At 33.5% G+C, this 17,435-nt stretch overlaps 1 protein-coding gene across 1 annotated transcript; it reads left to right on the top strand.

Annotated features, from left to right (window-relative positions):
• Positions 1-5,500: 5,500 nt before the first annotated feature.
• LOC124364115 (B9 domain-containing protein 2) lies at positions 5,501-17,391 on the top strand. Its single transcript, XM_046819316.1, has 4 exons — positions 5,501-5,616; positions 14,046-14,171; positions 16,656-16,790; positions 17,212-17,391. Exons 1-4 carry the CDS (start codon positions 5,529-5,531, stop codon positions 17,388-17,390), a joined length of 528 nt encoding a protein of 175 aa, XP_046675272.1. The 5' UTR covers positions 5,501-5,528; the 3' UTR covers position 17,391.
• The last annotated feature ends 44 nt before the right edge of the window (positions 17,392-17,435 follow it).

Genomic DNA, 17,435 nt, shown 5'->3' with positions numbered 1-17,435 from the left:
GAGTCCATAGATCCTGAAAATCTAATCTCAAACCCTTATAGTTTATACAAAAAATGTTAAAAAATTCTGTTGACTTACCTATATTAAGAATTCACTATAAGTCTTTAGATGATCTTGTAATGTATCCAAGCAGAGGCGAACCGACGGGGAAGAACGAACGGGACTTGATCCATCTAACAGCATTTTATTTCAAAAATAGATCGCTTAATAGTCTATTATCTACTAAAATAACATTTATTTTGGAACTTTGAAATAAATCACAATAAAATTCAAACCTTACAGTTATTTTATTTTACAAAATACACGACACTGCACATATAATTTTTTTTAAACCCCTAATAATATTTGAGTTTCACCGTCACGCTGTAACCACGAAAGTGAGAGTACCGTAGTTTTTTACTATTTCTCCTGCCTTCTACCTATATACTTCAGTAACCATATACCAAATGTACTCGTACTGATTTAGAATCACATGTTACAGAATGCTTCTAAAATAGTAAAAGTACATGTTCCAAAGACTGTTACTGCTTAACTAGACAATACTGCCCTGGTCACTCTGGCGATTGCGCGTTAAAACGGGCAGTTACCGGTTACGGTGAATTAACAAAACTTGCTTAATGTAATCTGTGTTGAAAATTAAACGTTCCAACTAGTGATTAACAAAATTACACACTCAAGATAATGACAAAGCAAAGCTCCATAACGTAACCAATTTTGTAAACCATGCCTTCAATAAAAAAAGTTAAGATGGTAATAAAAACGACTTTTACATACTATTCTTAAATTTACCTAGTACAATTACAGTACACTTTTACCTCTCTTGTATAGATATTTGGTTTTAATCGGATCATAAATTTCTGAGCTATGCATTTTTAGAGTTGGAGTTTGGTTGTAAATCGCCAAAATCTGGTATTTTCGTTGTTATTGATATAAAAACTTTCAGTAAAATAGTAAGTATTAGTTAACAGTTTGATACGTAGAAACGCAGAGATACAAGATAATTGTAATGTAACTTCAGTTATTGTATCTATATTAGTTAGTTTGTGGTCAACTTTTAAACTCGGATATGTGTACTTTTCGAGAGTAGACATCAAGATTTAGCATTGGTCTTGATTTGTGATTTAAATTTAACTATTTCGTTCAATATTTTATTGGTGTTATGATTAAATTTTGGTTTAGTTAAATACACTTAATATAAACTATATTTGTTACAGAAGATTGTAATTTTCCCTGTGTAAGCTTCCCTTGGTACATAATTGGTAGTAGAGTGGGTTTACTGTAATCTTTATACACTCTGACCTGATATTTGCCCTCCTTTTATTAATTCAGAAGTGCTATTTTTAACGATTTATGACCTAGTGTTTAAAGAAATTTTCCCGAAAGAGGACCCAGAGCCTCACTAGTATGAGGGTTTTCCATACCCCAACTCGACGGTCTTTCGGACACTCCCTAAAGAAGATCTTTTGATTGCACCAATGTATTCACACATTATGTTCGTTCGACTGTATATTTTATCTACATATGGCTTCCACACGAAAGACAGAGATTCATTACGATGCCAATAATTTCATTAGAACGACTCTGTTTATTGAACTGTCCATAACAGGGTATTGAAAATGTTCAAGGTAACCATGGCTAAAGGATATCACTGCACATTCTCACATTTGGTACCATTTAACTTGATAGAATTGTTCAAACATCAGTCCATAATAGAATGAATATCACTTTGTACGCCATTGACGTAGTTTATTATGTAGACCTTAGAAACATTTTTTACATCTTCAGCAAAGAGCAGAACATTGGTTCTATGGACCTTAGGTAAATCATTTATAAAAAGGTTAAACATGATGTTTTCTAATGTGTGAACGCCTGAGAAAGGAAGAAATGGAACTGACATTGATCGAGCAAAGTTTACAATCAGCCTCCGAATGGACAATAAGCTCCTGAACTAACTATTAGTAGGTGTTCTTGAATGCCTTTAGCACTCAGTTTAACAACAAAATGAAAGTATATAGTTTACTCCATCAAAGGCTTTGGAATAATATAAATAATGATTAATCCCTCAAATTTAATTATGTTTCAATATAAATTTCTAAGAAAGTTCCCCAAGTATGATCTAGAGGGCTATTGAAACTATTATAACCGTAAAAGCTGATTTAAGTGCAATACAGCTTAAGGCCAACACATTGTGGATCCGGACAAACCGGTGTAGTAAATTAATACTCGTATATCAGATGCCAACATAGCGTACTCAGTATGTATGTATGTGAGCTAATAATCAATATGAATACTCATTCGAGTATTAGAGCGCTAGAGCTCAGTCTAAGGCCCTTTCATTTCTTAACGTTGTGTGGAGGTAGTCAAAACGGTCGTCCATTCAAACACGAGACCGACTTTGAATAGAAAATTTCTTAATGAAGTAAAAATTGTTGAAATAATAACATTATAACGTCGTATCTTTCAGCAAATGCACATGTATGTATTTATTCTTTACTTACATCGCATATATTCTATGACAGTGACGCTTATTACTTTCGTGAATATCACTTTCACATACAATAACAATTATATAACAAACTCTAAGTATAAACCTTACATTATTTTTTTAATACAATTCAAACAATATATAAACTTGTTCATGTATATAAACTTTGTAATCGAATTTACAGTTTTCTGGCGTGTTACATCTGTTATAGGAGTATTTACGCACATTCCACCCCCTCTCTTGATACAACTTGAATTGTTTGTGCGTTGCATAGCAACACAGCGCGTTGGTTTTTTGTTGCTAACGGTGTATACTAAATGGCAATTGACAGTTTGTGAAGTAGACTATTTAACCAATATTAATAGTTTTATGTTCTATTTGAATATAAGTTAAGCTTTCAACGTACAAGAAAGCAAGTATAAGTATAATTAAAACTAATTAATGACTTAATTTTAAATCAGACTATCTGAGATTGTGCTTAACTTTTTCAGGCAGGGCAGGGCATATTTATTGAAAGTTATTATAAGGAACATTTAACATAAGAAGATGTGTAACATATCAGATTTTAATCTTCTCATTCAAACTAGTTTTTATATATTTTTCAAATAATACTTGATAATCTGATGAAAGTTGTTTAATTAATTAAATTTTTAAACTGTATAGCTACGATATACACAAAGTTCAATTAGCTTCAAATTATAAATTAATACAAAAAAGAATACTCAATAGATTCTTTAAGTATGAGCTAATTTATATGTTTGATATTAAAAAAAATCTGCAATATATGTCCACCTTTCTTAATTTATAAAATGTTATCCCAAAAAAAATGCAATTACAACAAATCTTAATGTCAAGATTGCATTTAACTTCATGGTGGTTCTCTAAGAAATGTGGGTGATGCTGTAGTGTCACTGTATTGAAAAATAAAATAGGTAATTATAGGTCTTGTAAGAATTATTCCTTTCAATACAAATATATGGATAGCCAGATATTTTAAAAACAGCATTATAAAATTTTATAAATATATAAAATTGTATATCAGCTTATGTATCAGTTACTCAATTAGCAGATATGAAAGTAGAAAAAATATTTAGTTGACAATTAGTATTTAAAAATGATGAGGCAATAATTTAGAATAATCAAGAACTTTTATTTAACCAAAACTACTAGACACGTTGATAACATATTTGGTTTCAATTAAACTATCAATGTTTAATTTTTGTTCATGAATTTGAATGTTTTGATTATACAACACAAGAATAAAATCAGGTTGATAGTTTATATTATAAAATGTTTAAGCATTAAAAATCAATTTATGCCTTTTTGAAATTTACTGCATACTGCATAGTCGGCTTCAGGTTTTTTACTCACTGGAGTATCGATTTATAAATATTTTGATTCAATTTATGACTGTTCAGGTTTTAGTTTATGCTTGAAAATTATTGCTTACTGGCACATTATCAATCTGCTTCAAGCCTTAAGAGGAATTCCACAACATTTCGGAGTACCACAAGGTTCTATACTTGGTCCTCTTTTATTTGTGATAGTAATTAATGATTTTTCTTTTCATATTCCTTGTCAATCAGTTTTATGTACAGATGACACTACCCTTTTAAATTACCATAAAAATCTGGTTGACCTAATTAGTCTAGATTATCAGTTTTTGAATATTGTCCCTACTTGGTTTGAAATTAATTGTTTTGTAGTAAATACTCTTTAAATAATAAAATCTGTAATTACAACAACACAATAACATTATTAGGCATACATCTTGATAATAAATTAAATTGTCATTGTCACACTCAACAATTGTGTTGAAAAATATAAAGGGTAAATATTTCTCTTGCATAAACTGGTGGTACTTATGTATAACACCACCACAGCAAAGATTTAATGGTTATCAAGTGCAGAAATCTAAACCTAAATTTTTGGTGAGAAGATACAAAATAAACATTTTATTTAACATCAAAACACTTTAGAAGTCCAAAAAAACTTTGGATGGGAAATGAACCGATACAGAATTCAAGATAGATCCAAAATAATATAAAAGTCAAACCGAATAACATTGTAAGTATTTAAAGTTATAGTTCAGATTTGTTTTGATATTGATAAAACTAATAATGGTACTTTGGTATTATCTGAAGGCCATTATCTTTTTAACAGTTTCTCAATATTAAAGTTTTGCTACAGTGGTGTTAATATGTATTTGATATGGCAAACAATGTGACTTTTAACATGTGAATAACAGCTTACTTTGCATTTTTTTCATTCACATTTAAGGTATAGGATCACTCAATGGGGCAATAGTACAGGTTCAAAGAAATTCTTTGTTTGAAAAAAAAAGCACTGAGAGTCATAAAAAATATACAAGAAAGATTAATGTAGACCTAATTACAAATACAAATACTGACTTTGTCAAGATTATATATTTATTGTTGTCTAGCTGATGTAAAAACATTGCTTAGTGACTTGATAGTTGGAAAAAAAATACACTAATATTGCATTAGAAAAATCTACCTTTTAAATTTAATACCCGCTAGACTAGGAAAAACCAAAAGCAGTCATATTTATATGAAAATTAAACTTTTCAACTATCTCCCAGAAAAGGCATGGTCTGTACCCACAAACAAATTTCAGGCAGGCTTAGGAGGTGGTTAAAACAGTATGTTTTGTATTCTGTTCATGGCCTTTAATATGAGTAATCTTAACTTAACTCATAGTGATACTATGTAAATTTATGTGTTTTATCTTGTTTGTTAACTAGTTTTAGTTTGTTTTTAATTGTGATACCACTTTTAAGTTATTGTTAATTCTTTATATTCTTAGGTACTTCTAACTTTACATTGACTTTGTTAATTGCATTATTGTAAATGCTTAACAGCAATAAAATTTCTTGGATCTTGAATTAAAGTAAAGTTGGATAAAAGTACAGTCTTACTCATATTCACAAACACTAATTAAATCTGAATTTACTTGACTTAGTTTTATTGAATGCATTTTTATTTACAGGAAGTGAGTTTTTGTTAGCCATTGATGGCTTCATATGGCTGAGCTGTATGCTATTGGCCAAATCATCGGGGCGGACCGATTCCCAAGATCAACATTATTCTGTAAATGGAGCATCTTTGCAGGTGAATAGAAATAGCTGTTGTGGTTTGTGTTGAGCATTTAGTTAGTCTAGATACATTTCATTGAAGGAGTAGCTCTTCTTAATGGAAATAATATATTATAGTAAAAGAAACACACAATTGTCCAAAAATTTATAATTTTTTGCACAAGGTCTTTTAACATCAAACATACCACATCAGGTGTAGAATAGAATAGAATATATTTTATTGCGTTGACAATATATATATTACATTGTATTGCAATAGTCAATAATACCAACTTTTTACAGTATTTATCTTAAAAACTAAATCCATTCACTCGACTTTCCATACAGTTACACGCAGGCACACGTTCATACACATACAAAGGAACAAAATTCATAATTTGTGGGATCAACCCCAGGATTGCAACACCGCCGCGAATATCAATCCCAAGTGTGCTCCATGAACTCGCCAACTGAATAAAAAGCACAACACACCAGGTAGTGTTTTAATTGGATTTTTTTATTTTTTGTTTCTAAATTGAGTGTTTCAGGGAGATTGTTAATGAATTTGATCCCAGCTTGAGAAGGGCTCCCAGCTACTGTTATGTTGTCGGGCTCGAAAGCGCTCCCGAGCTCTTGTCTCGTATCTATGTATGTAAATTTCCTATCTGGAATCTTCTCACTTACCATCTAAGTTCCAATCTGAAAGAGCCATTTTTACCCCCCTCACCCCCCCAACCTGTCAGCAATCATCGAATCAAAGGTCCAAGGAGTGATTGCTACCCAGGTCTGCAATACCTATTGGCCAAATCTGGAAATTCAGCTTGCCAGATACCTTGCTCATGTTCCCTTTTAGTGGGATATGCTAGATACATTTGTTGTTGTTTGGTCAAATTAGTCCTGGTGTAATGGTGAGTCTAAAACATATATTATAGACGGATACAAGTATAAATGTATCCTTACCTTACTTTTATTTAATTAATCAATGCAATACACATTGAGTTTGAAGTGCTAACATGGTCTAAGCTAGAATTCAGATACTATTTTGAGGGATGTTTTTAATTTTAATTGTCAGAAGTGCTGGGTGCCACTGAAGTTCACACTGATGGTCAGGAGCATTTCTAATCGTTACTTTCTTGTGCCAAACCATTCAATAGACAATAGACAATAGACAATATTCTTTATTTGTTGTTTCTTTAAGAAATTACAATTGCGTCAATAGTAAGATAATAACAAAAACTTAGATTAATATTTCTTGCTTTACAAATATTGATGTGGTATTTATAGAAGATCGAAGAACTCCTTCAATGAATATACAGGTCGTATCCATCAGCCAGTCTCGAAAATGTCTTTTCAGTTCGTTCCCTTTCATGTTCTTGAGATTTGGTGGTAGTGCATTAATGATTTTGCGTCCAATGTAAGAAGGTTTTTTTGCTGAATTGCGATGTGTGGTGTACAGGGAGAATGTAGTCCGTTGCTCGTCTGGTGTGGTATGAGTGAGCATTTTCATTTCTAGGAAGATCCATCTGGCTGGTGTAGATGACGACTGCATGGATGTATAGTGCTATGACAGTAAGAAAGCTGCAGGGATTTGAAAGCTTCTCTGCAGCTTTACGTAGGGCTGAGGCTATAGAGTGCCCTTACAGCTTTTTTCTGGAGTATCAGGATTTTGTTGAGATTGGTTTCAGATGTTCCTCCCCATGAAATTAAGCCATATCTGAGGTGGGACTCCACTACAGCATAGTATGCTGTCTTTGCCGTCTCCAAACCTCCTATCCACTTCATTCGCTTTACCACATAAGTGCCAGATGAAATTTTTTTTGGTCAGATCGCGTATGTGATCTGTCCAGGAGAGGTCAGCATTAATTGTTAGGCCAAGCAGTTTTGCCTTTTTTTCAACTAAAATATTAGGTATTTTTGGAATCTGCTCTTGTCTTCTGCTAAAATTTATCTGGGTGGTTTTGGATTGATTTATGACCAGATCGTTTTGAAGGCAGTATTGGAGTGATTTTTCTGTTGCTGATGAAATATCCAAAATTAGATTTTGTGCTGTGTTATTTGTAAACAAAAGAGTTGTGTCGTCTGCGTACATAATGGTTTCTACAGAATTGTCATTGATAAAACTTGGAAAATCGTTTGTAAAAAGTATGAACAAAAAGGGGCCTAAAACTGAGCCTTGAGGCACTCCTCTACTTACTGTGAGTTGTCTTGATCTATACACGCATTTACTCCCATTTACATTTTGTTGAATCTCAACTATTTGCTTGCGTCCTTTCAGGTAGCTAGTCACCCAATCTTTCGCCAAGCCTTCAAAACCTAGGGCTGAAATCTTTTTCAAGATAAGATCATGATCTAGACAATCGAAAGCCTTACTGTAGTCTAATAGGACAGCTGATACGTGTTTGTGGTCTTCTAATTTATCTATGACATATTCAATTAGATTAGTGACAGCTGTGGTGGTAGATCGTCCTTTGAGATAGCCATGTTGGTTCTTTGTTATTAGATTATATCTGTCCAGATGTTGTAACATTCTTGAGAGTGCTACCTTTTCTATTATTTTTGAGAAAGTTGGTATTAGTGAAATGGGACGATAATTTTCGGGTTTAGTGATGGATCCTTTTTTTGTGCTTTGGGTATATTTTTGATATTTTTAAGGGGGATGGAAACTGGCCTGAGGAAAACGATTGATTTATTATGGTAACCAGTGGTGGTGCTAGTTGTTTGGCACAGTGTTTTACTAATTTTGAAGGAATTTCATCAATTCCACATGATAATTTAGTTTTCAGGGAAGCTATCACTCCCAAGACTTCTTTAACAGTTGTTGGTGTTAAAATTAGTGATTGACAATTTCTTTGTAGAAGCAAAATCGGATGAGTTATGGCTGTGTATTTCAGATGTTCTCTATTTTCGCCTAATGTGGAATCTGCTATTTGGGAAAAGTATTGGTTGAAATGTTCGGCTATTTCGGCGGTGTTGTCTATTATGTTTCCTTCTATCTCCATCTTCAGTGTTGAATTTTCTTTCTGTTGCTTACTTTGCTTTTCTGAGTTTTTATATGTCCCAAACGGCTTTAGACTTATTGTCAGAGTTAGTGATGTAGTTAGCAGCCATATGTTGTTTGAGACTCCTAAGCTTGAGATCGTAGGCTTTCTTTTTTGCTGCCATGGATGTTCTATCATGTTCAATTTCTGGTGAGCTGATATCTTTTGTAAGGCAATTAGAAAATCTTCTTTTAGTATTTTGGACTCTTGGTCATACTGAACTTTTTAGTCTGCCCCCCTCGGCTTTGCTCTTACTTTTTTGCTAGGGCATATATGGTCCAATATTTGTCTCACAGTTGTCTGAAATGTTCTGTATGCCTCTTCAACATCAGGGGCATTGTGTACCAGTTCCCACTTTTCCATTTCGAATTCCTGTTTAAGCTATTAAGGTTTTTTTATTGAGAAAATTCTTTTTTGTGTAACTTCTTTTTTAGGGAAGACTTCTCTTTCCACTGCAATAGAACAGATTTGGCCAGATCCGACATTCCACCTTGGATCACTGAAAAGTCGACTGCATCTTCAGGTATGTTTGGTACAGATGCAGTCTATTGATTGTTGTCGAATGATTAGTAATTCTTGTCGCTGGAAGGGGAAGCCGCCTGACTCCAAAAACCAGCAGTTCATCTTCGAAAATAGTATTATTCGTGTTAACAGTTAGCCTGTCTATGTTGATGTCGCCCATTAAGATAAGTAGTTTTGCCTCAGCTGTAAATGAGGTAAGTATATCTGATATAATGTTGATAGCTACATTAGCTTGTCCTCCTGGTGTCCGATAAACCCCTAGAATGTAGAGAGTTTTTTTCTTGATTTTTATCTTTGTTAATGCAGCTTCGCATATCAGTTCTTGACAACAGTTTGCTATGTTGATTGCTTCTGTTTTTGCGGTTTCTGTTTCCTTAATGTAGATTGCAACTCCTCCCAATCTATGGTCTTTTCTACTGTAGTGTGTAATTAAATTGTAAACCACTAATCTTAGTGAGTAATAGTTTATCTGAGTTTTAATCCATGTTCAGTAAGTATTAATATGGTTGGATGTAGGTCACTCAATAGATGGTTTACTCTTTCCACCTTTTTTGATAGTCCTTGAATGTTCTGATGAAAGATGGTGATAGGTTTTTTCCTTGTTTTCTTTAAGTGGTGTTTTGGCTTTCTTGTATAATTTCTAAAAAAGTATTTGAAGTATTTCCAGGTACGATATCTGAAGGAGTGCTAGTTAATGGAGTCTTGGTCATGCTGTCATCTGGTGAGCTGTTTGTTTTTCTTGAGATTTTCTCCATATGTTCTTTCAAAAAAATCTTCAAAAGTTTTGTCTTTAAGTAGAGTTGCTGTCCATTGGGGGTTTGTTATGTACTCGAAAGTTACCGAAAGTTTTTATGTTTGCACGAACTATTGTTTTTTCGGGGTCTGTGTCCATCTGTCTTTGTTCTTGTAATTCTTTATTTTTGGCTATCTGTAGAGAGACACTAAAATAATTTCCTTTCTTTGAACTTGAATTTTTCACAGCCCTATTCAAGCGGTTTGGTGTTTTAACTTGCTTAAACAAAGGTGTTCTACTAGTAGGCTTTGCAGGTGTTGTATTAGTTTTGGTCATGCAGGTCATGTTGATAGGAATTATTTTGAAAAGTCTTCACTGTTGATTCTAGGTGGTCCTGTCTGCACTTAAGTTTGGTCAGTTCGATCATAATTTGTAGTGTGTCTCTTTGTTTAGTGATATTAGGGTTGTTTGTTTGGGTTTCGGAGTCGATGGCATTAACTTTTGATTTCAGTGCAGCCACTGTTATCTGTTCTACTCTGTAGCATTTTAATGGTATTTTCGAGCTGCTTAATTTTCTCTTCAAGTCTGCATATTATTTTTTCTTTAACTTAGGTCTTGTTCTTCAAAGGTGTTTTCTAGAGCAGCCTGTAGCTGCTTTTCTTTTGAGAGTTGGTTTTCAACTTCGGTAAATTTTTCAGCTAGCAGGGTGTTTCGGCTGTGTAAGGCTTCATTTTGAGCTTCTAGTTCTTCTATCTTGGCTTGATAGGTTAGCTCTGACAGAGTGTGTTGATCGGTTATCTGTTGTGCCAGTTTGGAGTTCCTTAGAGAATTCAGGTCCTGCTTAAGTTTACAGTTTTCCGCTAGTAGGGCATTGCCTGCTTCGGCGGCCAGTGTCAGGGAAGTTTCTATAGGTCATCAACGTCATGAAAATGTTGTATCTTAGTATGGACAACCTCAACTAAATCCTTGCTATTGTTTAACATCTCTAGCTCTTGTATTAAACTCTCATTTGTTCTGGAGCTACCTTCAAACTCTTTGTGCAGTAATGCTGAGGTCTAGTTCTTCGCAACCTGGTGATCTATTGTGGCTATTGTCTATTATAGGTTTACTTAGAAAGAGAGGTTTTTAAAAACTTGTTCTGCTTCTCTAAGGGCCTCGTTAACTTTTTATTTTTGAAATTGTCCGTTTTTGGCTTTCCATGAATTAATTTATATTCTGCATACAGGCACATGTCGCTTTGTTTGATGAAGGCAAGTAGTATTGTCTCCAAAGAATGTGACACTGTATTTAGTGATATTGTCAATTTTTAAAAATGTCTTGTATAACTGCTGGCCAGTAAGGATGGCCTCTTATTTTGGCAAAAACAATAACGCCCACATCATACAAAGTACCATTGTTTGATGCCATTTTCGGGATCTGGGGAAAATTAATTGTTCTGAGTTGTTTAGGTTATTTTCAGAGAAGTAGATAAGGAGGTTTGGTAATTGAAAATACTGTTTTTTTTTATCTTGGTTTGCCAGACTCCAAGTTGTCAGAATAGGGTTTCAGTCATAATTGTTGTTGTAAGGGTTAAAAACTTGCTCTTGTAAGGGGAGATAGTCAAAAATAGGGGCTTGTATATTAGTGAGACTATACAACAATGTCAAAATTACAGGTTGCAGTTCCTTCAATGGAAGTGATAGGCAATACCTGTTACACTTGAGGTGCAGCTGTTGCTTCCGTAAGTTGAAGGTGTCTCTTGGTTGTTATTAGTACATTTAGCAGACTTCTCTGTGTTGTTATGGACTGTTTTTTATTACGAGGTTTGGCAGGCTCTCTGTGTTATGGTATTTTAGTGTCAGAAGTTTGAAATTTACTGTTTTTTATTATGAGGTTTGGCAGGCTCCTCTGTGTTTAAAATTTGTTATTTTTTGAAGTCATAAATTGCAATGGGAACTGTTTTTTATATAGAGGTTTGTCAGTCTCCTCTTGTTAAGTTTCAATGAGTGTTTGTGGGTCGGCTGTATATTAATGATGATATACAACAATGTCAGATGTATTTAAAAAAAAAAATTCTGAGTTTTCAGTAGTCTGTCAGATGCTAGATCAGTGCCCTACTGAGAGTGTTTACATTAGTGTTTCTGACAGCATTACCTAAGATCAGTGTTGTTGACATTGCAGAAGTGCCAGTTGTTGCTGAGTTGGGTGACTGATGTTTGTCTTGCTAAGTAGGTCACTCAATGATAGAGCTGTTCTTCACTACAATTGTTTCAATTAAATACTTTTTAACATGCTTATATTTTTTTTTTGCAGAGAGGATTTTTTTATATTTATATAAATAGCATTAGAGTGATTGATATAGTTGTGTGGAGTAAAGTTATTGAATTTTTAAAGACTTGATCTTAATCCTTTACTTGCTTTTGTTAGAGTTTCAATATTAAACTTTAGTTTCTTGATAGTGTTTTAAAGTCTTCATGAAGGAATGTTAGCTTATTTAGCTTCAATAAATGTTAGCTTCAATGTGACCTAATCACAGGAAATTATCACCTTTGGCACCACCCACTACTTTTTACAGGAAAAGAAAAACATCCTTAGAAATAGACAAACTTCTTTATTTACATATTCATTAAGAACAGTTATAGAGTCACATAATATTATTACATAAGTATGGATGACGAATGTTTCCATTCGTATCTAAAGATCTAGTATCTAAAGATCAAGCTCAGATCACATGAACACCTCAATCCCTCTTCAGTTTGAAACTGTCTAATTGTCACACTAAAATATGAATATAATTGAATCTGACCCAATAATTTCTCAAAATTACCAGTGCAGTATTGTGCCACAATGTGAGTGGTATGGAGACTTCATATTTTTATATCATACATAGTTTCTCAGCAAGTCCTACTTTATTTTTCTTTAAATTTTGTCACCACTATACTATGTGTAATACAAGTAAGTATATAGATTGAGCAGCTGTATGGCAACAAAAAGAATTGCGAAAGGATCAGTATGTTTTTTTTATACTTTTTTAAGAGTTGGTATATCTTCTAATTGTAGTGTTATCCATGGCAAGTTTGTACGTTAATACTGAGTTTTGTAGTGATAGCTTTATTTTGTGCATTTTACTATATTCCTTGAGCTGAACTCATAATGCATTACAGGGAGGAATAATATATAGTCAAAGAATGCTCCTTCATTACGAAATTCATCTATTATTGGCCTCTGAAAATATAGTTGAAAAGTAGTGTTCGTAACTCCAGCATGGTAAATGTAAATAACGTTTCTTTCAGATGACATATTTCATGACTGTTTCTTAATTCCAATTAATGGTAGCCCCATGTATGATGGGCTAAACAGAAATGTGTTTAGAGAGACTAGCATAGACTGGACTGATATCTGAAACAAGTAACAGCTGAAGATTATGGAGAGTTATTGTTTGGCAATGCGTATGTACTTAGCTACTTCATACTATTACATATCCATATGTCACTTTCTTTATTCAAGTCATGGCCTGCACCTACATTGTGGTTCAGAGCAAAGATTTGGATGATGAGTCTAAGGGATAAAGAGTAGGCTGCAAGCTTGTTAGAGGTAGGTTTCCGGGGAGCAGGGTTGGATTGGCTAAAAGATACAGGATAAGGAATGAGGTCATAAAGAGAATTCGGGAGGAAACAGTGTTAGAAATGGTTGGACATTTAAGAGGATGGGGAAAAGTAGGCTGCCGAAGAAGATATAAGGAGACAGAGAGTAAATCTAGAAAGAAGAGGGAATGGACTGGTGGAGAATGCTTTAAGAAAAATGGTTGGATGTGATTATGTATTGGAGGGTTTTGTGCCAAGAATATCCAGTGATGCTGAAACCAGCAAGGATAATAGTTGATTTTAATCTTTGGTATTTGGTTTTAGAAGATAAGTTTGACACATATTTTCCATTTGTTATTTCAGCACTGTATTCCTCAAGAAATTCTATAATTTCTGTTTGTCAATTTTTGTTTTACGTGAAGAAAACAAATACCAGTTCTCAATTTTTTTTACTTTTTTTGTTTATTTACACAAATTTGGTTGCAAACATGATCCCCAAAACACATTGTTGAAGTATTAAGGACAACCTTGTTAAGGATAAACAATGACCTATTTTGACAAATAAAACACTGTAACTATATTGGCCTGTGGCTCACCTTGTACTTTACAGGTAGTGGTTGGAAACTCATAGAAGGCCACAAAGAGGGTCAGACCCAGATAGATAACCCCGATTTTGAGAATTTCACGTACTGGTGCCACCCTGTTGACGTGCATTACGCTACAAAAGGTATTCAAGGTGAGTTCTAGTGTAATTTGTCTAATAACAATAACATATGTACCTTTGTCAAACTGTAGCCATAATGGAGTTAATATCTTCTGGCAGTGGTGTGTCAATCAATATTAAAAGCGATGATTACCCATCTAGAGTATTATAGTTTAAAATCTACGAACACAGCACAAAATACAAAGAATAAATAAATAATAATGGGAAATACAACATTTGATAGGCCTATCACACACGGAAAATTAACCTGATATAACATTGCGGCTGGCAGAAGAGAGGATAACTGACACTGGGTGATGCCAGTGTTCATAGTACAACTATGTTATCTGCTGATCGGTCGGTTGATGAGAAACTGGTGCGATGGAGTAATATGTTTGAAGAAATAATGGGAGCTGAACTGTAGCTCTCATTGAACACGAGTTCCTCTAATGAATTCTTTTTAAAATCTTTATAAATGTTGTATTCTTCAAGCGTGTTTAACTTGATGCCATTGCGACATTTATGGTTGTCATCTATCAAATTTTGAGCGAACAATGAAGTCTGCTTTTATAATTTATGTTTCGGGCAATACTCTTTAAATCTATGGCTAAATAACTTGCCTGTCTGTCTGAAATAAAACTAGGGTAATCGGAACAAGATAGTTTATAAACGCCGGTTTGAGCGTTTTTGTCCGAGTTCTGAGATTTACATCTCAAAATTTTCCTGGTGTGTTTTGTTGTCTTCAAGAGTAGGTCTAAGCCATGGGATTTAAGGTCTTTTTTAGTACAATGCTGTATTGTAGGGCTATACTTAACGCATATGTACTTGTTGTTTTGTTTTGTCCTGTAATGTATTTTTTAAATGTAACGTTATTGAATACAGTGTTTTATTCTATTAATTTAGGATGATTTCAATATTTTTATCCTGTTACCGTTCAGAACTTGTGTTACAGTAAATTTGTATTTGCAGACGTACTGTACTGTACCCAACAAAATTTACTGCACTATATTTTGTGCCCACCTTAGTGTTGAAAAGTGTCAAGGCAGTAGTTAGTTCTTTGTTTTATAGTTTATTATTATTGATTGTTTAGTTCAAAGGAAAAAAACAGAGTTACTGTATACGTTTGTTAGGCATCCTTGATCATTATGCGTTTATAACATAAGTAATATTGGAAACAATCTTGTTATCTTTCTTGTTAATGTTGTCAGTTGTCTTAATTATAACAACACTCTTGAGTCAAGAGTCAAGAAGCTTTATTGTCATTAAATACAAAATTGTACTGTATAATAGACACAGTCATAAACATAGTAAGCATGTACTATAATACTAATATAAGCTAGATTACACTAAAATGTTTTCCTTTAAATTCTTAACAAATTTGTGGTCTGAAGAAAAATATTAATCTATATCTAGTGGTAGAAATGAAATATTTATCAAATAAAATATATAATTTATTAAATAAAAATGCACAAAAGAGGAAGATAAAACAACTTAGTACTATCAGTGTGACTAGAAAGCTTCAATGTTAACACTTAAAATTAAAACAATTAAAATGATCAATTAAATAATACTAATAAATAACAAAACAAAGTTACAGACAGATAATAAAACAAATTTAAAAACAACAAAGTTTACAGTTAAAATATTAAGGTACTTGTATCACAGGCAAAGAAATCATTAACAGTGTATAAGGGAGTCATCTTAAGCCAATTCTTAAGAACAATTTTAAATTTATTGATAGTTGTTGTCCATGCACTATCAGGTAACTTATTGAAAAGCTGAACCTTCATAAAGCAGTGACTTTTTTTAAATTTCTCAAGTCTTACAGGAATTAAATTCAACATATGTTTGGCTCTTGTGTTGTAGTTATGAATGTCATGACGCATCTCATACTCATTCAGATTTTCTCTAACTTTAACTAAACAATAATATATATACGTACATAGATGGTACAGTCATTATTAAAAACTCTTTAAAAATTAGTCTACAAGATTCTCTACCCTTCACATTCTTGATCAACCGCAAAGCTTGCTTCTGCCACAGGAAAACTCTTTGGGCTCCACTACTGTTGCCCCACAGAATTATTCCACATGACAGAAGTGAGTGGAAAAAGGCAAAAATATGATGTTAATAACATATATCTATTTACACATAAACTTAACCTACGCAATAAAAAAGTAACCCTAGATAACTTTGTACATAAACTACTTGTGTGAGTATCCCAACTAAGCCTGTCATCAAATGAAGCCCCAACAGCTTAACTGAGTTATTGATATTTGTTACAGCAGAGCTTAAACTAAAATAAATATTTTCAGTTTTATTAGTGTTTATATTTAGATAATTTGCCCTAAACCATTCAAAAGCAACCCCCTTGAATCCAATATATTCCAAGAAATCATTAGGGGTGAAGTTAGCTGAGAGATATCTTTACAAGACTAATGTGTATTTTAAACTCTTACATTTTACGATGTTCATAACGAGCGGATGTTCAACATCTCATGTAGTATTATATTTCAGGCTGGCCAAAGCTGCACTTCCAGGTGTACCACTACGATGAGCATGGCCGCAGCGAACTGTGTGGCTACGGAGTCTGTCACTTGCCCACAAGTCCTGGTACTCACAGGCTAGAGTGCTGTACTTGGAGACCAATTGGTGAGATTTTCATTTGGCAAACTAACAAAGAAACCTAAAGTATCAAACAGATTACAGATTTGTAATAAACCAATTTGGAGTCACAGTATGGTTTTGAGAAGTTCATCTAGATTGAACCAATAATTTAAAAAGACCCACTCCCATTTCCTCTTTAGTTGCCATCTTATTCTGCCATGACGATCACTATTTACTATTGGCCTCTGGTCAGTTCTATGTGGTTGGTCAGTCAGTGCAGACCTATTGTGACCTGTATTCTTTAGCTCAGTTTTAATAATTAGTGTTTTGATTGTATTTAGCGTATGTTGTAGAGATAAGAGTACATACAATTGACATAGAGCATGATGAGTATTGAGTTCATGTTTTTCTTAAGAAATAATGAATTATTGTGTTTTTGAATTTCCTAATGTTGTGTTGTCCACAGGTACTTATAAAGAAGAGTTCCAACAATACTTTCTCGGCGGTGGAGTCCAACTGCAAGACCCTGAGCTGGTTTATTCCGGCTGTAACCGGTACAAACTTCACACTCAGACAATGGGAACAGTTCATGTGGAAATGAGTATAATACTTAGGAACTTTGAGAAGTTTGGGATAGAGTCATGAGATGTATTTGTTTCAAGTTGCAATTCCTAACTTAATTTGAACTGA

This window comes from Homalodisca vitripennis, chromosome 6 (genome assembly GCF_021130785.1).
Source record: "Homalodisca vitripennis isolate AUS2020 chromosome 6, UT_GWSS_2.1, whole genome shotgun sequence".
Taxonomy (NCBI): Eukaryota; Metazoa; Arthropoda; class Insecta; order Hemiptera; family Cicadellidae; genus Homalodisca; species Homalodisca vitripennis.
Note: the sequence above shows the minus strand (reverse complement) of the source record. Positions and strands in the feature narration are given on the sequence as shown.

What these genes read in the sequence shown, in the direction of transcription:
- LOC124364115 (XM_046819316.1), top strand. Translation starts at nt 5,529, where the DNA reads ATGGCTGAGCTGTATGCTATTGGCCAAATCATCGGGGCGGACCGATTC. An exon ending in TAAATGGAGCATCTTTGCAG is followed by an intron (nt 5,617 to 14,045) that starts GTGAATAGAAAT and finishes TGTACTTTACAG; the next exon opens with GTAGTGGTTGGAAACTCATA. An exon ending in CGCTACAAAAGGTATTCAAG is followed by an intron (nt 14,172 to 16,655) that starts GTGAGTTCTAGT and finishes ATTATATTTCAG; the next exon opens with GCTGGCCAAAGCTGCACTTC.